The sequence below is a fragment of the Terrapene carolina genome, unplaced genomic scaffold, assembly GCF_002925995.2.
Source record: "Terrapene carolina triunguis isolate 2854851 unplaced genomic scaffold, T_m_triunguis-2.0 Scaffold386, whole genome shotgun sequence".
In the NCBI taxonomy this organism is placed as follows: Eukaryota; Metazoa; Chordata; order Testudines; family Emydidae; genus Terrapene; species Terrapene triunguis.
In genome coordinates this window covers 19,132-38,886 of record NW_020664737.1, presented here as the reverse complement: position 1 = coordinate 38,886, position 19,755 = coordinate 19,132, and the positions used below count along the sequence as shown (strand labels likewise).

General features: G+C 51.8%; 1 protein-coding gene across 1 annotated transcript in view; it reads left to right on the top strand.

The window, feature by feature from the left end:
- The window catches only part of PLEKHB1 (pleckstrin homology domain containing B1), a gene marked incomplete at its 3' end in the record, with an annotated part of 34,738 nt that extends 17,718 nt beyond the window's left edge, over window positions 1-17,020 (top strand). The window contains exons 5-6 of the mRNA XM_026658021.1: window positions 1,031-1,070; window positions 16,918-17,020. Of these exons, the coding sequence (XP_026513806.1) occupies window positions 1,031-1,070; window positions 16,918-17,020 (143 nt within the window). The remainder of the gene's footprint in view (window positions 1-1,030; window positions 1,071-16,917) is intronic.
- Between the last annotated feature and the right edge of the window lie 2,735 nt (window positions 17,021-19,755).

Here is a 19,755-nt window from a genome sequence, read left to right as displayed (position 1 = left end):
CCTCAGAGATGCTTCAGTAAGTTTTTTTTCTCAGGCTGGACACCTTCCAGGCCTGGGCACAATTCTTTCCCCTGGTACAGCTCTTGTTCCAGCTCAGGTGATAGCTAGGGGATTCTTCATGATGGCTCCTCCCTCCCTTTGTTCTCTTCCACCCCTTTATATATCTTTTGCATAAGGCGGGAACCCTTTGTCCCTCTGGGTTTCCATCCCCCCTCACTGGAAAAGCACCAGGTTAAAGATGGATTCCAGTTCAGGTGACATGATCACATGTCACTGCAAGACTTCATTGCCCACTTGCCAGCACACACATATACAGGAAGACTAACAGGTAAACACAGCCATCTGCAGACAATGGTCCTGGTTAATGGGAGTCATCAAGATTCCAAACCATCATTAATGGCCCACACTTTACATAATTACAATAGGCCCTCAGAGTTATGTTTTATATTTCTAGTTTTAGATACAAGAGTGGTACATTTCTACAAATAGGATGATCATACTCAGTAGATTATGAGCTTTGTAATGATACCTTACAAGAGACCTTTTGCACGAAGCATATCCCAGTTGCATTATATTCACTTATCAAATCTTTATAAAACTATCCCAGTTACATTAAAACCATATAGACTGCACAACGTCACAGGGAGGAATTCACAGACTGCCTTCTCCTCCAGTGTTGTGTCCCAGGTGTCTCCAGAGGGGGGCAGGGACAGGGCCGAACTCCTGCTGGCAGCCCCCGCAACCAACATCAAGATGGCACATCCAGGAGCAACAGGGAGAGGGAGGGGTGGCTGCTTTGCCACCCAGTCACTGCCCAGGAGGCTGTGGCCACAAGAAAAGCCCCTGGTGGTCACAGGCGGCCACGGTGGCCGCATTTGAGAATCGCTGGCCTAGTCGCTGTGTTGTTTGCTGAGCTCCCTGACAGCAGAGCAGCGCTGAGAGATTAACCAAGGAAGAGCTTTGCCTTGATGTGGTTTTAAAATTGCTCCAGGCACGTTTTTGCTCACATGTGGTCCCATTTTGTTTACAGCGCCTGGAAGATGGCAGTGCTGGAGGCGAAAAACACCCCGGTGAGCTTTTCCTACTTCCATTTCATAGGGCTCTTCTTACAGGCTGCAAATCATGAGCTGTCTCCTTCCATCTCCCCCTCCCCCCCCCCATAGAGTCAGTCGATGGAGGAGTGTGGTGGGAGGGCTACATGCACAGAGGCATCTCGTCCCAGAGTGTGGGAAGAGGCATGACCATACCTGGAGAACTGCAGGCCGTTTTGGGCACCTCCGTACTAAAGTAGGGTGACCAGACAGCAAGTGTGAAAAATTGGGATAGAGTATGGGGGGTAATAGGATCCTATATAAGAAAAAGACCCAAAAATCGGGACTGTCCCTATAAAATCGGGACATCTGGTCACCCTAGTACTAAAGAGATACGGACCAACTGGATGGTGCTCAGAGAAGAGCAACAGAGAGGATTCGAGTCCACGAGGGGTTGATTTTTGAGCCGAGGTTAAGGTCCTGGTCCAAAGCCCATTGAAGGCAATGAAGAGTCTTTCAGTTGACTTCACTGGTCCTTGAATCAGGACCTTCTTAATACATTTTGCTCACTCTCATTACCAGTGATTTGCCCCAGCTGAGATCAGAGCCTCATTGTGCTAGGCACTGTGCAGTCACATAGGAAGAGGCAATCCCTGCTCCAAAGAGCTCATTACCTAACCAGGCAAGGCAGACAAAGGGTGGGAGGGGGAAGTGAGTCACAAGGTCACTGGCTGAGGCAGGACTAGAACCCAGGTCTCTTCTGACTGCCAGGGCAGTGCTGTGTCCACTAGATCACACTGCCTCTTGAGTTTTGCAAGGCAATGACTAAATAGGGACATCAGTCTGCAGCTGCCTAAAGGGATTAGTCTTATGGATGTAAGTGGTTATTTAGTGTAATGCACAGTTTTATAACCAGGAGGATTGGGATGAAAATAATAAGTTGGACAAAAGCCCGAGGAAATGTACCGTAGGGAGCGGCCCTGCCCCAGCAAGGGGATGGACTCGCTAACCCAATAGGCCTCCTCCATCTGGAATGTCTACGATTCTTTTGTTTCTACCCATGACGGAGCGACCGAGCCAGGCCTGTGCCGGCAGCCGGCCGCCCAACAAAGAGGAGCCTGTACCGGAGTGAATGCTGCTGCTGGGATCCTACAGATAATGAGAGAATTGTTCTGTCCAGGGACAGAGCGCAGTTCATCCCAGGCCTTGCCTCGGGCGGCTTTGCTTCTAGCACTGTAAAGATAGAGCAGGAGCCTCTTCGTCCAAATGGGGGTGTGTGTGTGTAATATGGAATAAAAGGGCATTGGATAAACTGAGGGCACTATGAGGCAAATGATGCCTGTTCAGGGACAGGAATTAGGATCATGGGAGGGGGGGTGTTGAGGGGAGCAGGGGATATGTCAAGGAAGAGGGGATTGGCTAAACTGGGTTCTAATCCAGTGGTTTTTGTTGGACTCTTTGTTGGAGCCACCTTGTGATGGACTGGTGGATGGCTGCTCCCATGTGTCTCCTTGGGGCATGGCCAGACACAGGTGTCGCCTTTGCGCCATTTGCTCTGTCCAATCCTTGACTGTCTCTGTGTTGTGGTGGTGATGCTCCTGTGCTTGTTTCTCATCTCAAATACTGTTACATCCCACTCATCAGAAGGCTACTTGCTGCTCAGGATGGTTGCGGGAGACTATTGGTTGCTTATGTGGGTGTGGGGCTGGGAGATGCGTGCTGTCGTGGTGGTTCCTATTGGCATGGGAGCAGGGATGAGAAGCTGTGCGCCCAAGCTTCTCCTACAACCGGTTTCCTTAAGAGCTGCAGGGTGGCTTTCAAGGGTCTGCTCGCTGCCTTGCCAACAGCCATTGGAGAAAATGTTTTGCGTGGGGGTTTGGGGCAGATAGTGGATGCAGGGTAATGCATCTTATCCTGTCCCCACTGCTCCTTGCCTCAGCCCATCTCCCTCTGGATTGATCAGACACCCTTCCCCCCCCCATGCTGGGATCCCCACTACCATACTGCATTTACCTTGCTAATTTCCTTGTTTGTTGGTGGAGTATTGTATAAAAGTCAAGTCAAAAATCCTACAAAGTCCAGCATACAGACTGTGGACCTCACTGATCTCACACCAGTGGTATGCAGGAGCCAATCCACTGAAGCCGGTGATGTAAAACTGGTGTAAGTGAGAGGAGAATCAGGCTTGATGTGAAGCTGTATGCAAAGTGCCAGTTTGAGTTTTGTATTATTGATTTATAAAAGAAAAGGATGTCCAGAGAGACCTTATTTTAAAAATGTGTGCAATTGGGCAGAGTTAAGGTGGAGCATCTGACCATAAAGAGAAGCAGTGGGGCCAAGTGGGTAGAGCACTGGACTTGGACTCAGGAAATCTGGGTTCTATTCCCAGCTCTGTCACTGGCCTGCTGGGTGATGCTGGGCAAGTCACTCCACTGCTCTGTGCCTCAGTTTTCCCATCTGTAAAATGGGGATAATGCTGACCTCCTGTGTAAAGTGCTTTGAGATCTATGATGAAAAGTACTATATATGAGCTAGATATTATGACTAAGGTTTTATTGCTGGATTGCTTAGTCTGTCCACCATAACATTGCACAAAATGCTTGGGTTTTTTGGGTTTTTTTTTTTTTTTTTTTGCATGGAACAAAGAAACAGAAGACTGGCTTATTTCATGCTCAGAAAGGCAGGATTTTCCATTGAGCTGGGAAGATTATAGTGAAAGGAACCCTAATTGCACTCCAGTTTCATGAGGACTCTACCATTGAAGAAAATAGTGCATCACACAGTAGCTACTGCTCGTCCAACAGAAGTCTAAGCCCTTACCTACACGTAAAGTGTAGATGCTATGGTTGTACTGAAAAACCTTCCTAGTGTAGACACAGTTTATATTGGCAAAAAAGGGCTCTTGCCAGCATGGCTTATTCTGGTTCCTTGAGCAAAATAAGCCATAAAGCTTTCATGCTGATATAACTGCATCTACACTTGGGCTTTTTGGCTGGCATAGAAATGTCTTTAAAAAAAACACCAACTCCCCCCTCCCCCTCCCCTTCACAGATGTTACTATTCTGGCAAAGAGTTTCTGGAGATGGCTAGAGAAACACATTAGGACATTGGCTTAATGGATCAAATCCATAGACACCCCTCCCCCCCCGGTAGGATAGAGTAATTGGAAGGCAAAAGTAGCGTCTCTTTGGCTGACAAGTCTTGGGGAGCTCTATGAAGAGAAAGGGTTTTTTTTAAGGTTGGTGGCTCCAGTCATCTCTTGTTTGTATTGTCTGCATCCCACAGAGTCGAGTGCCGCTGGCAAATAACATTGCCTAGCGCTGCTGGGGGAGAATAGTGCTGTTAAGAGCCTAGGGAGAGCGTAAATGCTGTCACACTGCTGGTCTGACAGCCATTCATAAAGCCAAGATTCTCCAGTGAGGAAAGGCTGCTAATTGGGGGTGGAATTAGCAGTAACTTTTTGAATTGACCTCTTCAAATGAACTTGTTAACTGGATTTATCCAGTTAAAGAAGGGAAATGGGAGGGCCTGGAGGATCCTCTTCATTGTGCGGGAGAATAAATTGGAGATGTCCCTCATAACACAATGGCTGGAGCCTGAGAGCCCTGCCTCCTGTAGCTGCTCCATAGCCGTGTTTCTTGGAGCACAGAAGATTCCCAAGGGTTCTTCTTGCTTTCTGCCATTGTACAAATTCTTTTTGAAAAAGATCAGTAGCTAAGGGAATCCTTGGGAAATGTGAATGTATACGAATGAGTGAGTCCAGAGGAAATGCAGCGTTAAGGGAACTGGCTAACAAATTTACCAGACCACTGTTGGGTGGTTTTGGTTTTTTGAAAGCCACGGGGAATTGGCAAAAGCAACTCTTCCACGAGGAACCTAGCGCGATCCTGACAATTCGCCTATCTTCTATCCCCAGGAAAATAACAAAATCTGATATTAAGAAAAGTGCTAAATACCTTGGGCCAAATCCCATGGTCCTTTCAATGGGAATTTTGACCGAATGAAAAAGGAATGAGCCTTTGGCTCCTAGGGGATAACAGAGCCAAGAGCAACAGACAGCCTGGGTGAAGTCAATAAGGCCAAGATTTCACCCATGATGCTTATAATGACTCGATCCTGCAAAGATTTAAGGAGGAACTTCCGAGATCTAATCCCGCCTCTGCTACTCACTTGTTCTGTGACCTTGGGCAAGTCCTTTCTCCTCTCTGCAGTTCAGCTTCCCCTCCTGTAAAATGGGGGTGATGACAGCTCCCTCTGAGAAAGAATTAATGTCTGTGAAGCATGTGGAAGGTGTAAAACGCTATGCTGCGTATGTGGTGAATATTGTTAGTGGGAGTTTGCAGTGTATCAGAGGGGGATCCTGGAGACCTCTGGACATGTTGTATGATCTAGACAGATCGATACTGTGGTAAAGCAGAGCCTAAACCAGGAGTAGGCAACCTATGGCATGCGTGCCAAAGGTGGCACGCGAGCTGATTTTCAGTGGCACTCACACTGCCCGGGTCCTGGCCACCGGTCTGGGGGGCTCTGCATTTTAATTTAATTTTAAATGAAGCTTCTTAAACATTTTAAAAGCCTTATTTACTTTACATACAACAATAGTTTAGTTATATATTATAGACTTATAGAAAGAGACCTTCTAAAAACGTTAACATGTATTACTGGCACGTGAAACCTTAAATTAGAGTGAATAAATGAAGACTCGGCACACCACTTCTGAAAGGTTGCCGACCCCTGGCCTAAACAATCAGCCTAAAGAGAACAGAAGAGTGAAGCCAACATGTGCCAGGGGACGCACCTCTACCCTGTTTAAGACCAATCCCAAACCCATGGAGAAGTTTGGCTACCTAGGGCATACGCAGTGCCACCATGCCACAGTTGAGGATGAGGTCACCCATCGTCTAGCCAAGACCAGCACTGCATTTGCAATGCTGTCACACCACCTATGGAACGGTAGGGATGATGAAATGATCACTAAACTAAATATCTGTCGGGAAGTCGTGCTTACAATTCTTCTGTGTGATTGTGAGACATGGACAACATATGGCTGCTGTGTTAGGAAACTTGTCAATTCCATAGGTGCTGTCTTAGGTGTGTTTGCAGGGTCAAATGGTGGGACAAGATTCCCAATATGAAAATCCTTAATCATCACCGGATGTCTTGCATTCAAAGCATGCTCGTTAAAGCTCAGCTGCGTTAGCATCTCATTCATACGGCCAACTCAAGGCTACCCAAAGCCATCTCTTTATGGTCAGCTAAAGAAAGGCACCCGTTCTCAGGGTGGCTGGTACAAACGCGATAAAGACATACTGAAGTCAAATTTGAAAGCATGTGTCAGAGCTCGGCCATGGGTGGCGAGCGTGTGCTAGTCAGTGACCAAGAGACATGTAGCAGAGTCAGGAATGATCCGGGTCAGGAGAGCAGGAAGTCAGAGGCAGGCGCCAAGTTGCAGGCAGGAGGCAAGTAGCGGAGTCAGGGATGAACCGGGGTCGGGAACTGAAGTCACAGTAAGGCAAGGTCTGGAGCAGAAGCAAGCAGGCAGTCTGCATCATTGCTCTAACAGCTCCCTGTGATGGCTTCCGGGTTTATAGACTGGCATGGGCCAATCTGTGGGCTGGGGAGGAGGGTGCCACTCAGTCCCCACTGGGTGGTACTTCCTGCAGTGCCTAGCTTCACGGGGCTCCCCAGCAGAAACCTAGCTTGAGCACCTGGTGGAGGCATCAGCGACAGTGGCCCAGCACCTTCATGGTCCCTGGTTCTAGCCCCTCAGGTGCTTACAGCACGTCACACTGACGTGCAACAGCCCCCACCAGAACAAGGTGGCAGCAGATTTGTCACATCTCTGTTAACCACTTTGAAGCGGGGCGCATTTACAGCTTATGTGAACAGTGCGAAGCAAGAGTGCATCAGCCTGCAATGGTCATGGACTGTCTTGTCTGTCCCACATGTAACTGTGTTTGCAGGTCTTGCCTTGGTCTGACCACGCATGTGGGGGTTCACCTGTTCTGTTTGCCGAGTCCTCGTAGCATCTCGTCAATATAAGACTCTGTCAGGGGGAGGGATAGCTCAGTGGTTTGAGCATTGGCCTGCTAAACCCAGGGTTGAGTTCAATCCTTGAGGGGGCCACTTAGGGATCTGGGGCAAAAATCAGTACTTGGTCCTGCTAGTGAAGGCAGGGGGCTGGACTCGATGACCTTTCAGGGTCCCTTCTAGTTCTAGGAGATAGATAGGTCATCAGTCGGAGCCCTCTGAATGGACGCTGCAGGTGGTCCATGTGACTGGAGTGGAAGAGTGAGACTGGGGATGGCCGAGTTCCCTTCGTAGGTTGTCCATGGTCTCCTGTGTAAAGCAAGGGGCTGGCGGGTGCGATAGAACCCAGGTCTCCCTGGGCTGCCGTGGTCTAGTGGTTAGAAGAGGGCGCAGGAGACTGGAGTTCTGTGGTACTCCTAAGTGGTACATAGCGAGAGAGTGCACATGACTCATGATTCTCTGGCTCTGCCAACAACTTAACCCATCCATACCTTGGTTTCCCCCGTGGTATAATGGAGAATACTTTTAACTTTGTAAGGAAATGAAAGGAGCAACATAGTAATAATAACAACTATTGTAGACCTGGTCACTCCTTGTTGCATCTTGCACCACTAGACCTTGGTTGGGGGCGAGGAGGTGTTTTGGAGGGAGTGGAGCTGTGTTTCCCCATGGCTGTGACGCCTCCTCTTCCAGTCCCCTCCATCTCTGCCTGGTGGAGGCAGGGGCTGCAGGTTAACACATGGGATCACCGCGAATTTGAGAGCTGTTAGAAGAGGCTAGTCCCATTGTCTCCAGTTCACTCCGGGACAAAAGGAGCCAGCACTGATGAGGAAGGAGCTGTTAGCATCTTTAACGTGGGGAATCCAGCAGCGAGGAAGCAGCAGTCTCCCGGTAGCTGGGCTGGGAAGAAAGGCATGTTTGCTGCTGAGCTGGCATATGCGGGGGATCAGTGGCTGATCCTAGCAGGGCTTTTTTGGAGAGGGGCCTGAAGCTATGTTTGCAGCAGATAATGAGTTTTCCTATGTTCAGTCACACAGTGGAAGGCAAAGGGACACAGGGAGGAAGCAGCCAAGTGCTGTGGCTAGGAGAAGGCAGAGCTTTCTGCACTGTTGGAAGGCAGCACTAAGTTACAAGCCTGCAGCACCTCCCAGCTGAGGATCTTGCAGCCAGATGGATGTCGGTATCATCCCCATTTTATAGAAGAGGCACAGAGAGGGTTAAGTGACCTGCTCAAGGCCACACAGCAAGTCAGTGACAGCCCTGGGGGAAAAACTCAGGAGTCTGAGTCTTCTGCCTGTCCTAGCGACGTGTGCTCTGAACTGGTGATGCAGGACAAGTATGCATCCAGTAGGTGGGGCAGGGCTGTTATCCCCATTGTACAAGTGGGGAACTGAGGCACAGAGAGACTTGCCCAAGATCCCCTATGGCAGATCAGGGAATTGAATCCTGGTCTCCCAGGCAAGTACCTGAACCACTGGCCCATCCTTCCCCTTTAGTCTTCTATTCGTCCCACTAGGAAATGATCTAACACTGTGATGCTTACATTAGAGACCCAGAGAGAATGAGTGTTTCAAACCTGGGCTGACAGTGATGAATTAAAGGAGAGCATCAATTGAATTGAAGGAGAACGTGCATCAAAGTGAATAAGAACGTGAGGCAGATAACCTTTGGTTGCCTTCCCCCCCCCCCCCCCCCCCATGGTGCTCAGAGTTCCCATCCTGACCCACCCCCTCCCCGGCACACTAGATCTAATTGTGTATTGAGCGAGATGAATGGGAGAAGGAGATTAAAACACAGGTGACTGGTGCACAAAAGCCAGCGTGGGCTGTGTGAGGCTGATCAGTGTATTGATTTATGCTGCGCAAGCATCTTGGAGCTTGAGGGCAGGAGGGTGTTGTCCTGATGCTCCGTCCGGTCCCATCCCCGGCTCTCTCAAGGGCATGGTGCTGCATGGGAAGAGGGAAGCGAGTTATTTCCTTTGTCTTCCTGGAACCCAGGGAAAGCCAGGAGAGAGAGAGTGTGTGTGTGTGTGTGTGATTCTTCTCTGGGTTTGTTCTTGGATTAAATAACCTCTGTCTCTGGCTCCACACAAGGCAATCTGCTCCTGCCGCTCTCTGGCCTGGGCTGTGTCACACGGGTGTGCTTCGCTCCTGAAGTGCGACATCTTTGCTGCCCCGTGCGGTCTCCCGTCACACACTGGAGCAAAGACTAGAAGGCTGAGGGTTAAGGCAGGCTCTCTATTTCACACAGACCTTGTCAAGATCAAAAGCCTGCCTCCGCATTGCTGGCCCTCGCCGCTTCAAACACGCAGCTGGATTTCTGTCAAAACCATGCCTGCCGTCGGTGGGCCTTGGGCCCCGCCTTCCCAGCTTGTGCAGACAAGGGGGACGCACGAGATTTTAATTGCCTTGCCATGCTCTGGACTCTCTCCCCAGCCCGACCTCTTTGCATCAGCACAGAGCAAAGGGCCCACTTTGAAGCTGCCCCTTCAGCGTGAGGAGCAGCTAATTAGGCCCTGGCCTGCTGGGTGTGTGAAGTGACTTGGTTCACTCCAGCCAGGCAGGCTAATAAACAAGAGCTGGATTCTCCTCCTGGCTGGGAGGTTCAAGGCCAGGGTCAACCAGTGCCCAGTGGCCGTGTTTGGTAGTTGGTTGTTCGTATTGAAACCCGTTGGCCTGGCCTGGAACGTGACCACTATCCATGAGGAGAAAGAGACTGTTCCACTCCTCTGCGTTCAGCAGAGAGATGGCGACTCATGGGGAGCTCTGAGGAGGCAGCTGGGCATTGGTTTCTGTCCGAGCTCCGAGGCCAGTTTGCTGCTCGGTGGCGAGTTCAGGGCCCTGAACGGTGGTTTCCCCTGCAGCCCAAACGGATTGGGAGGAAAGCAGTTGGCAGAGTGTCTGACACCCTGCAGCGGACTCCTCCCAAGCGGGGGCAGCTGAGGCCTCCAAAACTTGTTTGACTCGTGACTTATTTTTTTGCCTGTTTTAAGATGTCCAGGTTAGGCCTGGTCTCCACCACACCCGCTACCCCGTTGGGTGGTCCCGTGACCAGGTGCTAGCTTCCTGCTGTAGTTAAAATATCGTCAGTCTTACAGCACCTGGAGGACGGACCTTTGAGCTGTGTTCCCAAGCCTTGCTGTGGTTCTGCTGAGTTCTCAGGCCCTGATGCTGAGAGAGACAGACCCAGGGAGTGGGGCCCAAAATGCCTATAAGGCAGCTTTTGTGCTTTCCAAATTCTGGCCTTAGGCGGCTGCTTGCCCAGCCCTCAGCATGAATTAGAGCAGCCTCTGGGCCTACTTGAACTTGTGGTGACTTTGAACAGGCCACTGTGGGCTGCTCTGCCCATAAGAGCTGGACCTGAGAATGCTTTGGTCATATCCCTCCCCTTACACATCCCAGTAAACCAGGGGTTCTTAACCTGGGGGTCGGGACCCCTGAGGGGGACGCGCGGTTATTACATGGGGGGTCGTGAGCTGCCAGCCTCCACCCCAAACTCTGCTTTGCCTCCAGCATTTATAATGGTGTTCAATATATTTAAAAGTGTTTTTCATTTATAAGAGGGGGGGTCACACTCAGAGGCTTGGTATGTGAAAGGGGTCACCAGTCCAAAAGTTTGAGAACCAAAATGGGGACGCATTCCAGCTGCTCTATGCTGCCTGGGAATCCCCCCTACCCCACCCAGCACCACCACCAGTGGCTGGTTAAGCCAGCTGTGTGGCCCCTAAACGGCAGCTCAGTTAAGGGGCTACAGCAGAGCCCAGAATTGGGGCCTAAGCGTATAGTCCTGTTTACACCACCAGACTTAGTCAAGGGGCCCCATGTCCTAGCCCAGGCCCCAGACACCACAGCTAGCCTATGGGGCCTGTGCATGCAGCTGAAAGCTGAGGTTCCAGGAGTGGAATGAGTTTGGGAGGTCTTAGCTGCACGTGCCCTGCTTTTGTTGGTGGGACCCTGCTGAAGCGCAATGACTCGGCCCTTTGCTTTGAATGGCGCCCCTAGCAGCGAATGCCAGGCTGTTGCAGTGCAGATGGAATCTCCTACCTCGACCCTTTTCTTAGGGCAGGAGGACGCTGAATTCACGATGTTGCCTTGAGATGGGACTAAAATCCCTTCCCCGTGGCTCCCCAGACGTTAGAAGGATAAGTGTGTGCCCGTAGCACAGCCGTGCACCAGCTGCAGCCTTCCTTTGTGTCAATAATATTGATGTGGAGCTCAGTGCTCAGAAACCCCTTCCTCTCCAGCACCATTGCTTTTGCCCCTTCAAATCCTTGTTCTCAAGGATGTCGGTGCCCCCAAAACGCCTGCTGCAGGATCGTGGAGAAGGAAGTTTTCTGGGGGGGAGGTGTGAGTGAGAGACTTAAAATTCACCCCTTCGTGCTTTCTCATGTTTTATTGCAACAGTCCCCCTGGCCCCAGTTGCCCCGGGGAATGCAGAACTATTTATTATAGATATTACAGTAGCACCTAGAGGCCCTGTTGCGCCAGGCACTGTACAACCTCAGAATAAGAAGCAGCCGCTGCCCTGAAGAGCTTACTGTCTACACAGCCCAGCCAGGTAACAGGTGGAGGAAGGAAGGATTATCTCCCCCATTTTACAGCTGGGGCATTGAGGCGTCGGTTAGGTTAAGTGACTTGCCCAAGGTCATAGAGGGATTCTGTGGCAGAGCAGGCAATTGAAGCCAGGATCGGATTGTCAGAGTGGCTGAGCACCCTTTCCTCCTAGGCTAGTTCAGTACATTTGGGCCTTAATGACTTTTCTGGAGTCCCACAGTGGGCCAGAGCCGGGAACAGAACCATGCGCTCCAGACTGCCCTAGCTCCCGTGTCACGGCTGCTCTCGGGCTCGGGCCATGACTTTACAGGAGCAGGCTGGACAGCGCTGGGCCCCGTGGAGGAAGCAGCCAGCCCCAGTGGGGCCCTGAGCTGCCTACACCACCACTCCTGAGGGGAGACATGCAGAGGATTTAAACTGACACCATGAATGGGCTGTAGGAGGAGAGAGCAGCCTGGCATACAGGCGGGGGCAGCAACATGGACAGCCCCTGAACAATGCAGCCAGCCCTGTGATGGACCCGCTGCCTTTGTGCTAAAGCCACCCACCCAGCAGCCTGCCTCTCCTGCAGCTCACCAGCTGGGCCCTGTGATATCCGCCCCGAGAGGAGGCCATTCGATGGGGGCACGGAAGTGCCATTAGGTGGCCACTCGCCAACTCCACCAGTTGCCTGGTGGCGTCTCCCCAGTCAGCAGGAACCCTGTCAGGCTCGGCCACGAATGGCTTCATTTCCCAGCTCGGCCTTTTAACACCACTCTGCCGCGAGTCCTGTTTGAAAGTTGCTGAGGGAGCCCAGGCCGGGCCAGGCTCCAGCCTGAAGCCCTCGGCTGGCTCCATCCTGTGCCTGGTGATGCATCTACCAGGCCTTTTGGCCTGTGCAATCCTACACCCAAGTGGAGAGAAGGCATATCTGTCAGCCGCGCCTGCATCGCGTGGTGGCCTATGCTGTGTACAAGGGGAGTGTTTCGTGCCGATGGTTAATGCCAGGCACTGCTGCACATGGATCATTGGCAGAACGGGCAGTAGGCACGCTGGTTTCCCCAGCACTGCCCTGGGGTGAGAAGCTAGACTGGCCTTCAGCCCCTTGGTCAGAGACAGTCCCCGCCTCCTTGGTCCATCTGGCACTGACTTAGTCCCTTTCGCAGGTGCCCTGGTATTGCCCCTCCCTGGCACGCTCAATGCTAGCAAGTTCTGGGACCCTTCCCCCGCCATAGGGTAGGGGCTGAGAACATTCATTCCTCTCCATTCCCTGCTCCCTATGGCTCCCGGGCAGCGAGACCAGCCCGTAGTTTGTGGCAAGAGCTACCCACAGACAATGAGATTCTTTACTGGCACCCATCCCCAGATGTACGTGCCACTTGAGACATGTCGGTGAATCACTGAGCCTAGCCCATGGGGAGGGATGGGGCAGGGCATGTTGGGGGGGTGGGAGAGAGGCACCTGCTGGCAATTAGGGATTCCCTTTGATTCATCCCAGCCTGAGGTTTGGGGGACGGCTCTGGCCACGTGTTGCCATGGGGATGCCATTCACCTCCTGTCTCAAACCTCTGCCTTCTAATTGCATTTTCCCTTGGTTGAATTATTCACTCAGCCTCCCCCCAGCTGGGGGTCTGGAGGTGGCCGGGTCATCGCATGGGTTCTCGCCTCGGCCACGTTTCACTCTGGACTCTTGTTCACTCCCGCTGAGCGCGCCATAAAGTCAGTGGCCGGAGGCGGCTGGCAGAGATGTGGTGATCAGCTCCACAGCCCAGGGCGCCCCGTAAGGCGCTGGGCTCTCGTGCCACTGACATGGATGGGGTTTTATTGCTGCCTGCATTTCACAAAGAAAGGTACTAGCCAGTGGGCTGAATCAAGGTGCAGTGCTGCTCCCGGGGTAGCCCAGCTAACCCAGCAGTGCCTGAGCAGAGCACTCCAGCACCTGGTAATGGAAGGGTGGATGGAGGGGAGGGAGTTCAGTCTTGTAATTAGGGCACGAGACGGGGACTCTGGGCTCTTTGCTCTGCCACAGCCTCCCTGTGTGACCCTGGGCAAGTTGTTTGGTCTCTCCATTGCCCAGCTGGGCTGCTGCAGACTTGCCATCTGTACAATGGGGATAATAATACTGCCTGTCTCCCACCCTTTGCTGAATTAATAATGAAAACATTGTAGCCAAGCCCTGGTTATTAGAAACCAGGGTGAGAGCAAACATGGGGGCAGCCAGCCGCATCTCCTCACACCCTCTTCTGAGACATCGGCTACTGGCCTCTGTCACAGACCGGCCTCTGGACCAGATAACCACTGGGTCTGATCCAGGCTGGCCCTCCGTGTCCTTTGTCTTCTCTGGCTAGACTGCTTGTACTTTGGGGCAGGGCCTCTCACTCGGAGTATGTACAGCCCCTGGCACAGTGGGGCCCTGAGCTCAGCTGGCAGCTGTAGAAGCTTCTGCAATACCAATAGAGAGAGAGAGGTCAGGAGGCCTTTCAGCACCAGGGTGCCTGGGTGTACAGCCGTCCCAGGTCTGCGGTGGCTAAGCGTCAGGGTGACTGCTCCGAGAGCTGTAGGTGGACTGGTTGGGGGGCTGAGCCCAGCACCTGGTGGACAGCTGCCACCCATCCAAATTCACCCCACAAGTGGTGCTAACTGGCAGCCTTGGGAAGAGGCCCAGGACTGAAGGGGCCACGGAGTCTGAGCCCTCTCTTAGGCATGGTCCCTGCAGGTCCAGGCTGGAGAGGCATCCCCTGCTGCCTGTGCGGATAAGGGGAGGAGTCCGTCTCCAGGGCCGTCAATCAAGCCCCTTCCTCCAGCTCTAACCCTTTAGAGCTTGTTGCACTGGCTCTAAAAGGAAAGCGAGCTGTACTCCATGCGCTAGTGCTGGGACCAAGGGATCCCCGGCATGTCTCCGCTCCGGAACGTGCGCGTCTGCATTCGGCCTGGCTGAGGTTTTCGTGTTGTGTCCTCCCATAGCTTGGAACGCTCAGTACGTTACCAGGGCTGGTCGAAGTGACGCTATCTGTGAGGACCTCTGAACAAATCCGGCTGCTCTCTGAACCCATCTGCTGGAGCCGCATGTGTGAGAGAAATCGGCACAAACTGCTGGTCACGTTCAGGCTCTGAGCCCTTGGGGTGAGCGGCTGTCTGTGCTGATGGCCAAATCTAATCCATTAGAGGCCTGGCTAAGCCATGCGTCGAACTGGGCCAGGGCACTGGTTCCAACAGGGACCTTAACAGCATCCCTGATTTTGGACAGTCCAAGGACACAGGCGGGAGTTCATCTGTTGGATTGTGCTTTAATCATCCCTGGAGAGCGCCAGGTTGTAGCCAGGTGCCCTGGCACATTGGGAATGGAGATCGGAGCCTCAAGCTGTGACTTCATAGCTCTCTTAACCCTTCGCTGCCACCTCGCTCACTTCCAGCTTCTGTCCTTCCTTTAGGCCAAACACGTGCCCTGCTCAAGCAGCAGTTTTCCTCCCACACTGGCCCTCCGTACACAGCAGCTGGTTAGGTAGGAATGAAACCCAGGGCTCCTGCCTCCCAGTTCCATCCTCGGTCCACTGGACCCCACATAGCACCCGTAGCTAGTGCTGTATGCTTTGCTGCGGCTTGTTGTTGTATCAGTAACATGGGGCACGACCGTTCCTGGCACCTGTGATTTGTTAGTGGGGGGTGTGCCCTTTCAGACTACAGAGTTCCCAGTGTGCCCTCTTCACCCACTGACTGTTTTGGGGCCTGATCCTGCCCGTGTGAATGGGGAATTTCACCATTGGCTCCAGCCTGAGGGTATAGCTGCACTGCACCATGTGTAGAGATAACTGAGCTCGTTTTAATCAAGTCAGATCAAAGCCAGCTCGAGTAATACTAGCAGGGAAGCCTTGGCAGCAGGGACAGCTGCACGGGCTAGTCTTGCCCACCTGGCAGCCTGGGTACATCAAGCCTCCGGCTTGCAGCGTAGACACACCCTCGGATCTCTGGGCCCTGCTGCGGGACGTCTGTAAATCAGTCTCAAGGAGAGCGGAATCCATTTAAAAACAGTTTAAGCTCTCAAATCATTAACAGCCTCCCTGAGCAGACTTCCGAGGTACAAATGAATACATTCTAATAGGAGGCACGGAGCAGAGAGCTGCTAATCTGCATTAATTCCTCTCCCGAGGCTTCAGCCGCAGAAATGAGCAATTCAATACAAATCAAATCAAATGCCCAGGACTGATTGGGGGAGATGGGCTCTGCGGAGGGGCAGTGCACAGAAGCACCAGCAGGAAATCCAGGCTGCGGCAGCAGCGTTCGCTCGCTCTTGCTGCACGTCTGGTTGCTGGGGGACATTTTGTTAAGCGCACGCTGCAGTTGAGGCTGATGATTGGATGCTGTGTGCTTTTGAAACACAAGGTGGGTGTGCGTGAGAGAGAGAGAGACTCACCCACCTGAACTGGGGTTGTGTTGCCCCCTGAATTCTTTCTTCCCAGTAGCGTCAGTGTGTTCCCCAGAGAGCTGGGTTCTAGGCCCAGCTCTGGCAGTAGCCTGCTCAGTGACCTTGGGCAAGTCCGTTCTTATGTGCCTCAGTTTCCCCTCCTGCTCTTTGTCTATTTAGACTAAACTTTTTGTGGCAAGGACTGTCTCTTACTACGTGTACCCTCAGTGCCTGGCATAATGGGGCCTTGATCTCAGCTGGGGCGTCTCGGCCTTACCATAATTGGCCAAGTGAAGCGCGATTCTACATTCAGCCGCTGTTTGAACGTAACACAATAACTTTTGAATGCTACAGCCAATCAGTTGTAAAATTTCAGGGAACGTGCTAGGCCTCAGAGAGCAGAACCCTGTTGAGTTTGAGGCAAAATGGAAAAACCGGATGAAAGAAATGGGGGACACACAGAGCCCCTGGCATCTGGTTAGCAGAGCTAGCAGCTTCAGCCAGGTCTGTAATTGGCTAGAAAGCAAAGAACCAGTTGATGGCACTGTTAACATCTTCCAGCATAACAAGACACCAGCCCACCCCTCAGCTCAGCTTTGCCCGTCATCCCAATAGGGTTAAAAATGTTGGCACCCTGAATGACTTATCTACCAGACAGAAGGAAAAGAAATCAGAATGGTGGGGGGAAGGGGGAATCAGGGCCCCTGGCACTGGGCGGGGAATGGGGGACCCTGGTATGGAGGAGAGAGGAATGGGGCGTCACAGCCCCTGGCATGAGGGAGGAGGTGGGATCGAAGGGAGCTTGTGGGGGGAATGGAGAGATCAAAGGAACCTTGATGTGGGCAGTGAGCTTGGCAGATTTGGGAGCAGGCGGCAAGGCATCACCGTTGGGCCTAACATCTGTGTCACCCTCCCCGTGTAGGTCCATATGTACGACCCATATGACGACTATTACCAGACAGTGCCCTTGGATTCCCACCAGACCATGTACGTCAGCTCAGGATACTACGGCAACCAGTACGGAGGTATGTGTTTCCCCATCATGGCCTCCCCCCAGCCCACACTGACAGTTGAGGGGCCCCCAACGAGGCGGGGGGTTAGCCAGAGGGCTGCACCCAGCATGCAGGAAACGGAGCAGATTTAGACACCCATGTTATTTACTTGGCAGTGTTCAGATTCCAACCTCTAGAGGGCAAGGCCCATTTACACCCCAGCCAGTCAAGCCACGGTATCATTCTTATTAAATTTACTGAGGGTTTTGCTTATTTCTGTGAATGAAGCAGAAGAGGACGCCTAATTCCTTCAGGAAATACGTTTGAGTTTTTGTAACTCTAGGTAGAATTCAATTCTGTGCGTAGCTTCACCAGGAAAGGACAAAAGGTCACGGCTCATTAGTTACTTGGCATCATCTCCTAGAGCTAAAATGGGGCAGTTTATAAAGAAGCTAATTTTTTTTTAAATTTAAAAACTAAGTTCCTACGGTATCCTAGCATTGGTCCAAATTGCATTGCACAGCAGCGCTGCTGCAGACTTCTGGGCCATTCCTGGAGTCATATGCAAAACATGATATTCCCTTCACGTATTTAATGTAACATAAATGCATTGACTTTACTGCTTGCAAAAGGTGCTGGATGGACACGCCCTGCTTTTGAAAGGTGCTGAGATACCAGGGTGATGGGCACCAGCATCAGAACCTCATTACAGTCCCTTCTGGCCTTAAAATCGATGGGGCCAGATTTTTTAAGGGATTTAGGCCCCTAGAGACGCAGGTAGGTGCCTGAGGCAAATTGAACATCCTGCTAGGCTCCTCTCTGCATCTTTAGGCACCTAAGTACCTTGGAAATGTGGCCCTATGAACCTAGACAGAGAGCGTCAGTCTCTAGGCCTGTCTGTCTATCTCCTAATGGGTAACAGCTGCTGCTTCACCCTGTCCCAGTAGCGACCATCTCATAGGAAGGGAGAGGAGTTCATTCTGCTTAGTCCTTGGCCTCTCTGTGCCGGCTGTCAACAGGGACACCAGTTAGTGCCAGCGGGTGGTGCTGGTTTCCATGACAGCTAGGTACTGGACTGAGACCCAGCAAACTCAGTGCACAGAGAGACGGAGAGACTGCCGAGACTCATCAAGCCCTCGGATCGCTACCCCTTCCTGCTTCTCCACGTGGGCACCAATGATACTGCCAAGAATGACCTTGAGCGGATCACTGCAGACTACGTGGCTCTGGGAAGAAGGATAAAGGAGTTTGAGGCACAAGTGGTGTTCTCGTCCATCCTCCCTGTGCAGAGAAAAGGCCTGGGTAGAGACCGTCGAATTGTGGAAGTCAACGAATGGCTACGCAGGTGGTGTCGGAGAGAAGGCTTTGGATTCTTCGACCACGGGATGGTGTTCCAAGAAGGAGGAGTGCTAGGCAGAGACGGGCTCCACCTAACGAAGAAAGGGAAGAGCATCTTCGCAGGCAGGCTGGCTAACCTAGTGAGGAGGGCTTTAAACTAGGTTCACCGGGGGAAGGAGACCAAAGCCCTGAGATAAGTGGGGAAATGGGATACCGGGAGGAAGCACGAGCAGGAGAGTACAAGAGGGGAGGACTCCTGTCTCAGGCTGAGAAAGCGGGACAATCAGCGAGTTATCTAAAGTGCCTATACATAAATGCAAGAAGCCTGGGAAACAAGCAGGGAGAACTGGAAGTCCTGGCACAGTCAAGGAACTATGATGTCACTGGAATAACAGAGACTTATTGGGATAACTCACATGACTGGAGTACTGTCATGGATGGATATAAACTGTTCAGGAAGGACAGGCAGGGCAGAAAAGGTGGGGGAGTTGCGTTGTATGTAAGAGAGGAGTATGACTGCTCAGAGCTCTGGTATGAAACTACAGAAAAACCTGAGAGTCTCTGGATTAAGTTTAGAAGTGTGAGCAACAAGGGTGATGTTGTGGTGGGAGTCTGCTATAGACCACCAGACCAGGGGGATGAGGTGGACGAGGCTTTCTTCCCGCAACTAGCAGAAGTTACTAGATCGCAGGCTCTGGTTCTCATGGGAGACTTTAATCACCCTGATATCTACTGGGAGAGCAATACAGTGGTGCACAGACAATCCAGAAAGTTTTTGGCAAGTGTAGGGGACAATTTCCTGGTGCAAGTGCTGAAGGAACCAACTAGGGGCAGAGCTCTTCTAGACCTGCTGCTCACAAACCGGGAAGAATTAGTAGGGGAAGCAAAAGTGGATGGGAACCTGGGAGGCAGTGACCATGAGATGGTCGAGTTCAGGATCCTGACACAAGGAAGAAAGGAGAGCAGCAGAATACGGACCTTGGACTTCAGAAAAGCAGACTTTGACTCCCTCAGGGAACAGATGGGCAGGATCCCCGGGAGAATAACATGAGGGGGAAAGGAGTCCAGGAGAGCTGGCTGTATTTTAAAGAATCCTTATTGAGGTCGCAGGAAAAAAACATCCCAATGTGTAGAAAGAACAGTAAATATGGCAGGCGACCAGCTTGGCTTAACAGTGAAATCCTTGCTGATCTTAAACACAAAAAAGAAGCTTACAAGAAGTGGAAGATTGGACAAATGACCAGGGAGGAGTATAAAAATATTGCTCAGGCATGCAGGAGTGAAATCAGGAAGGCCAAATCACACTTGGAGTTGCAGCTAGCAAGAGATGTTAAGAGTAACAAGAAGGGTTTCTTCAGGTATGTTAGCAACAAGAAGAAAGTCAAGGAAAGTGTGGGCCCCTTACTGAATGAGGGAGGCAACCTAGTGAC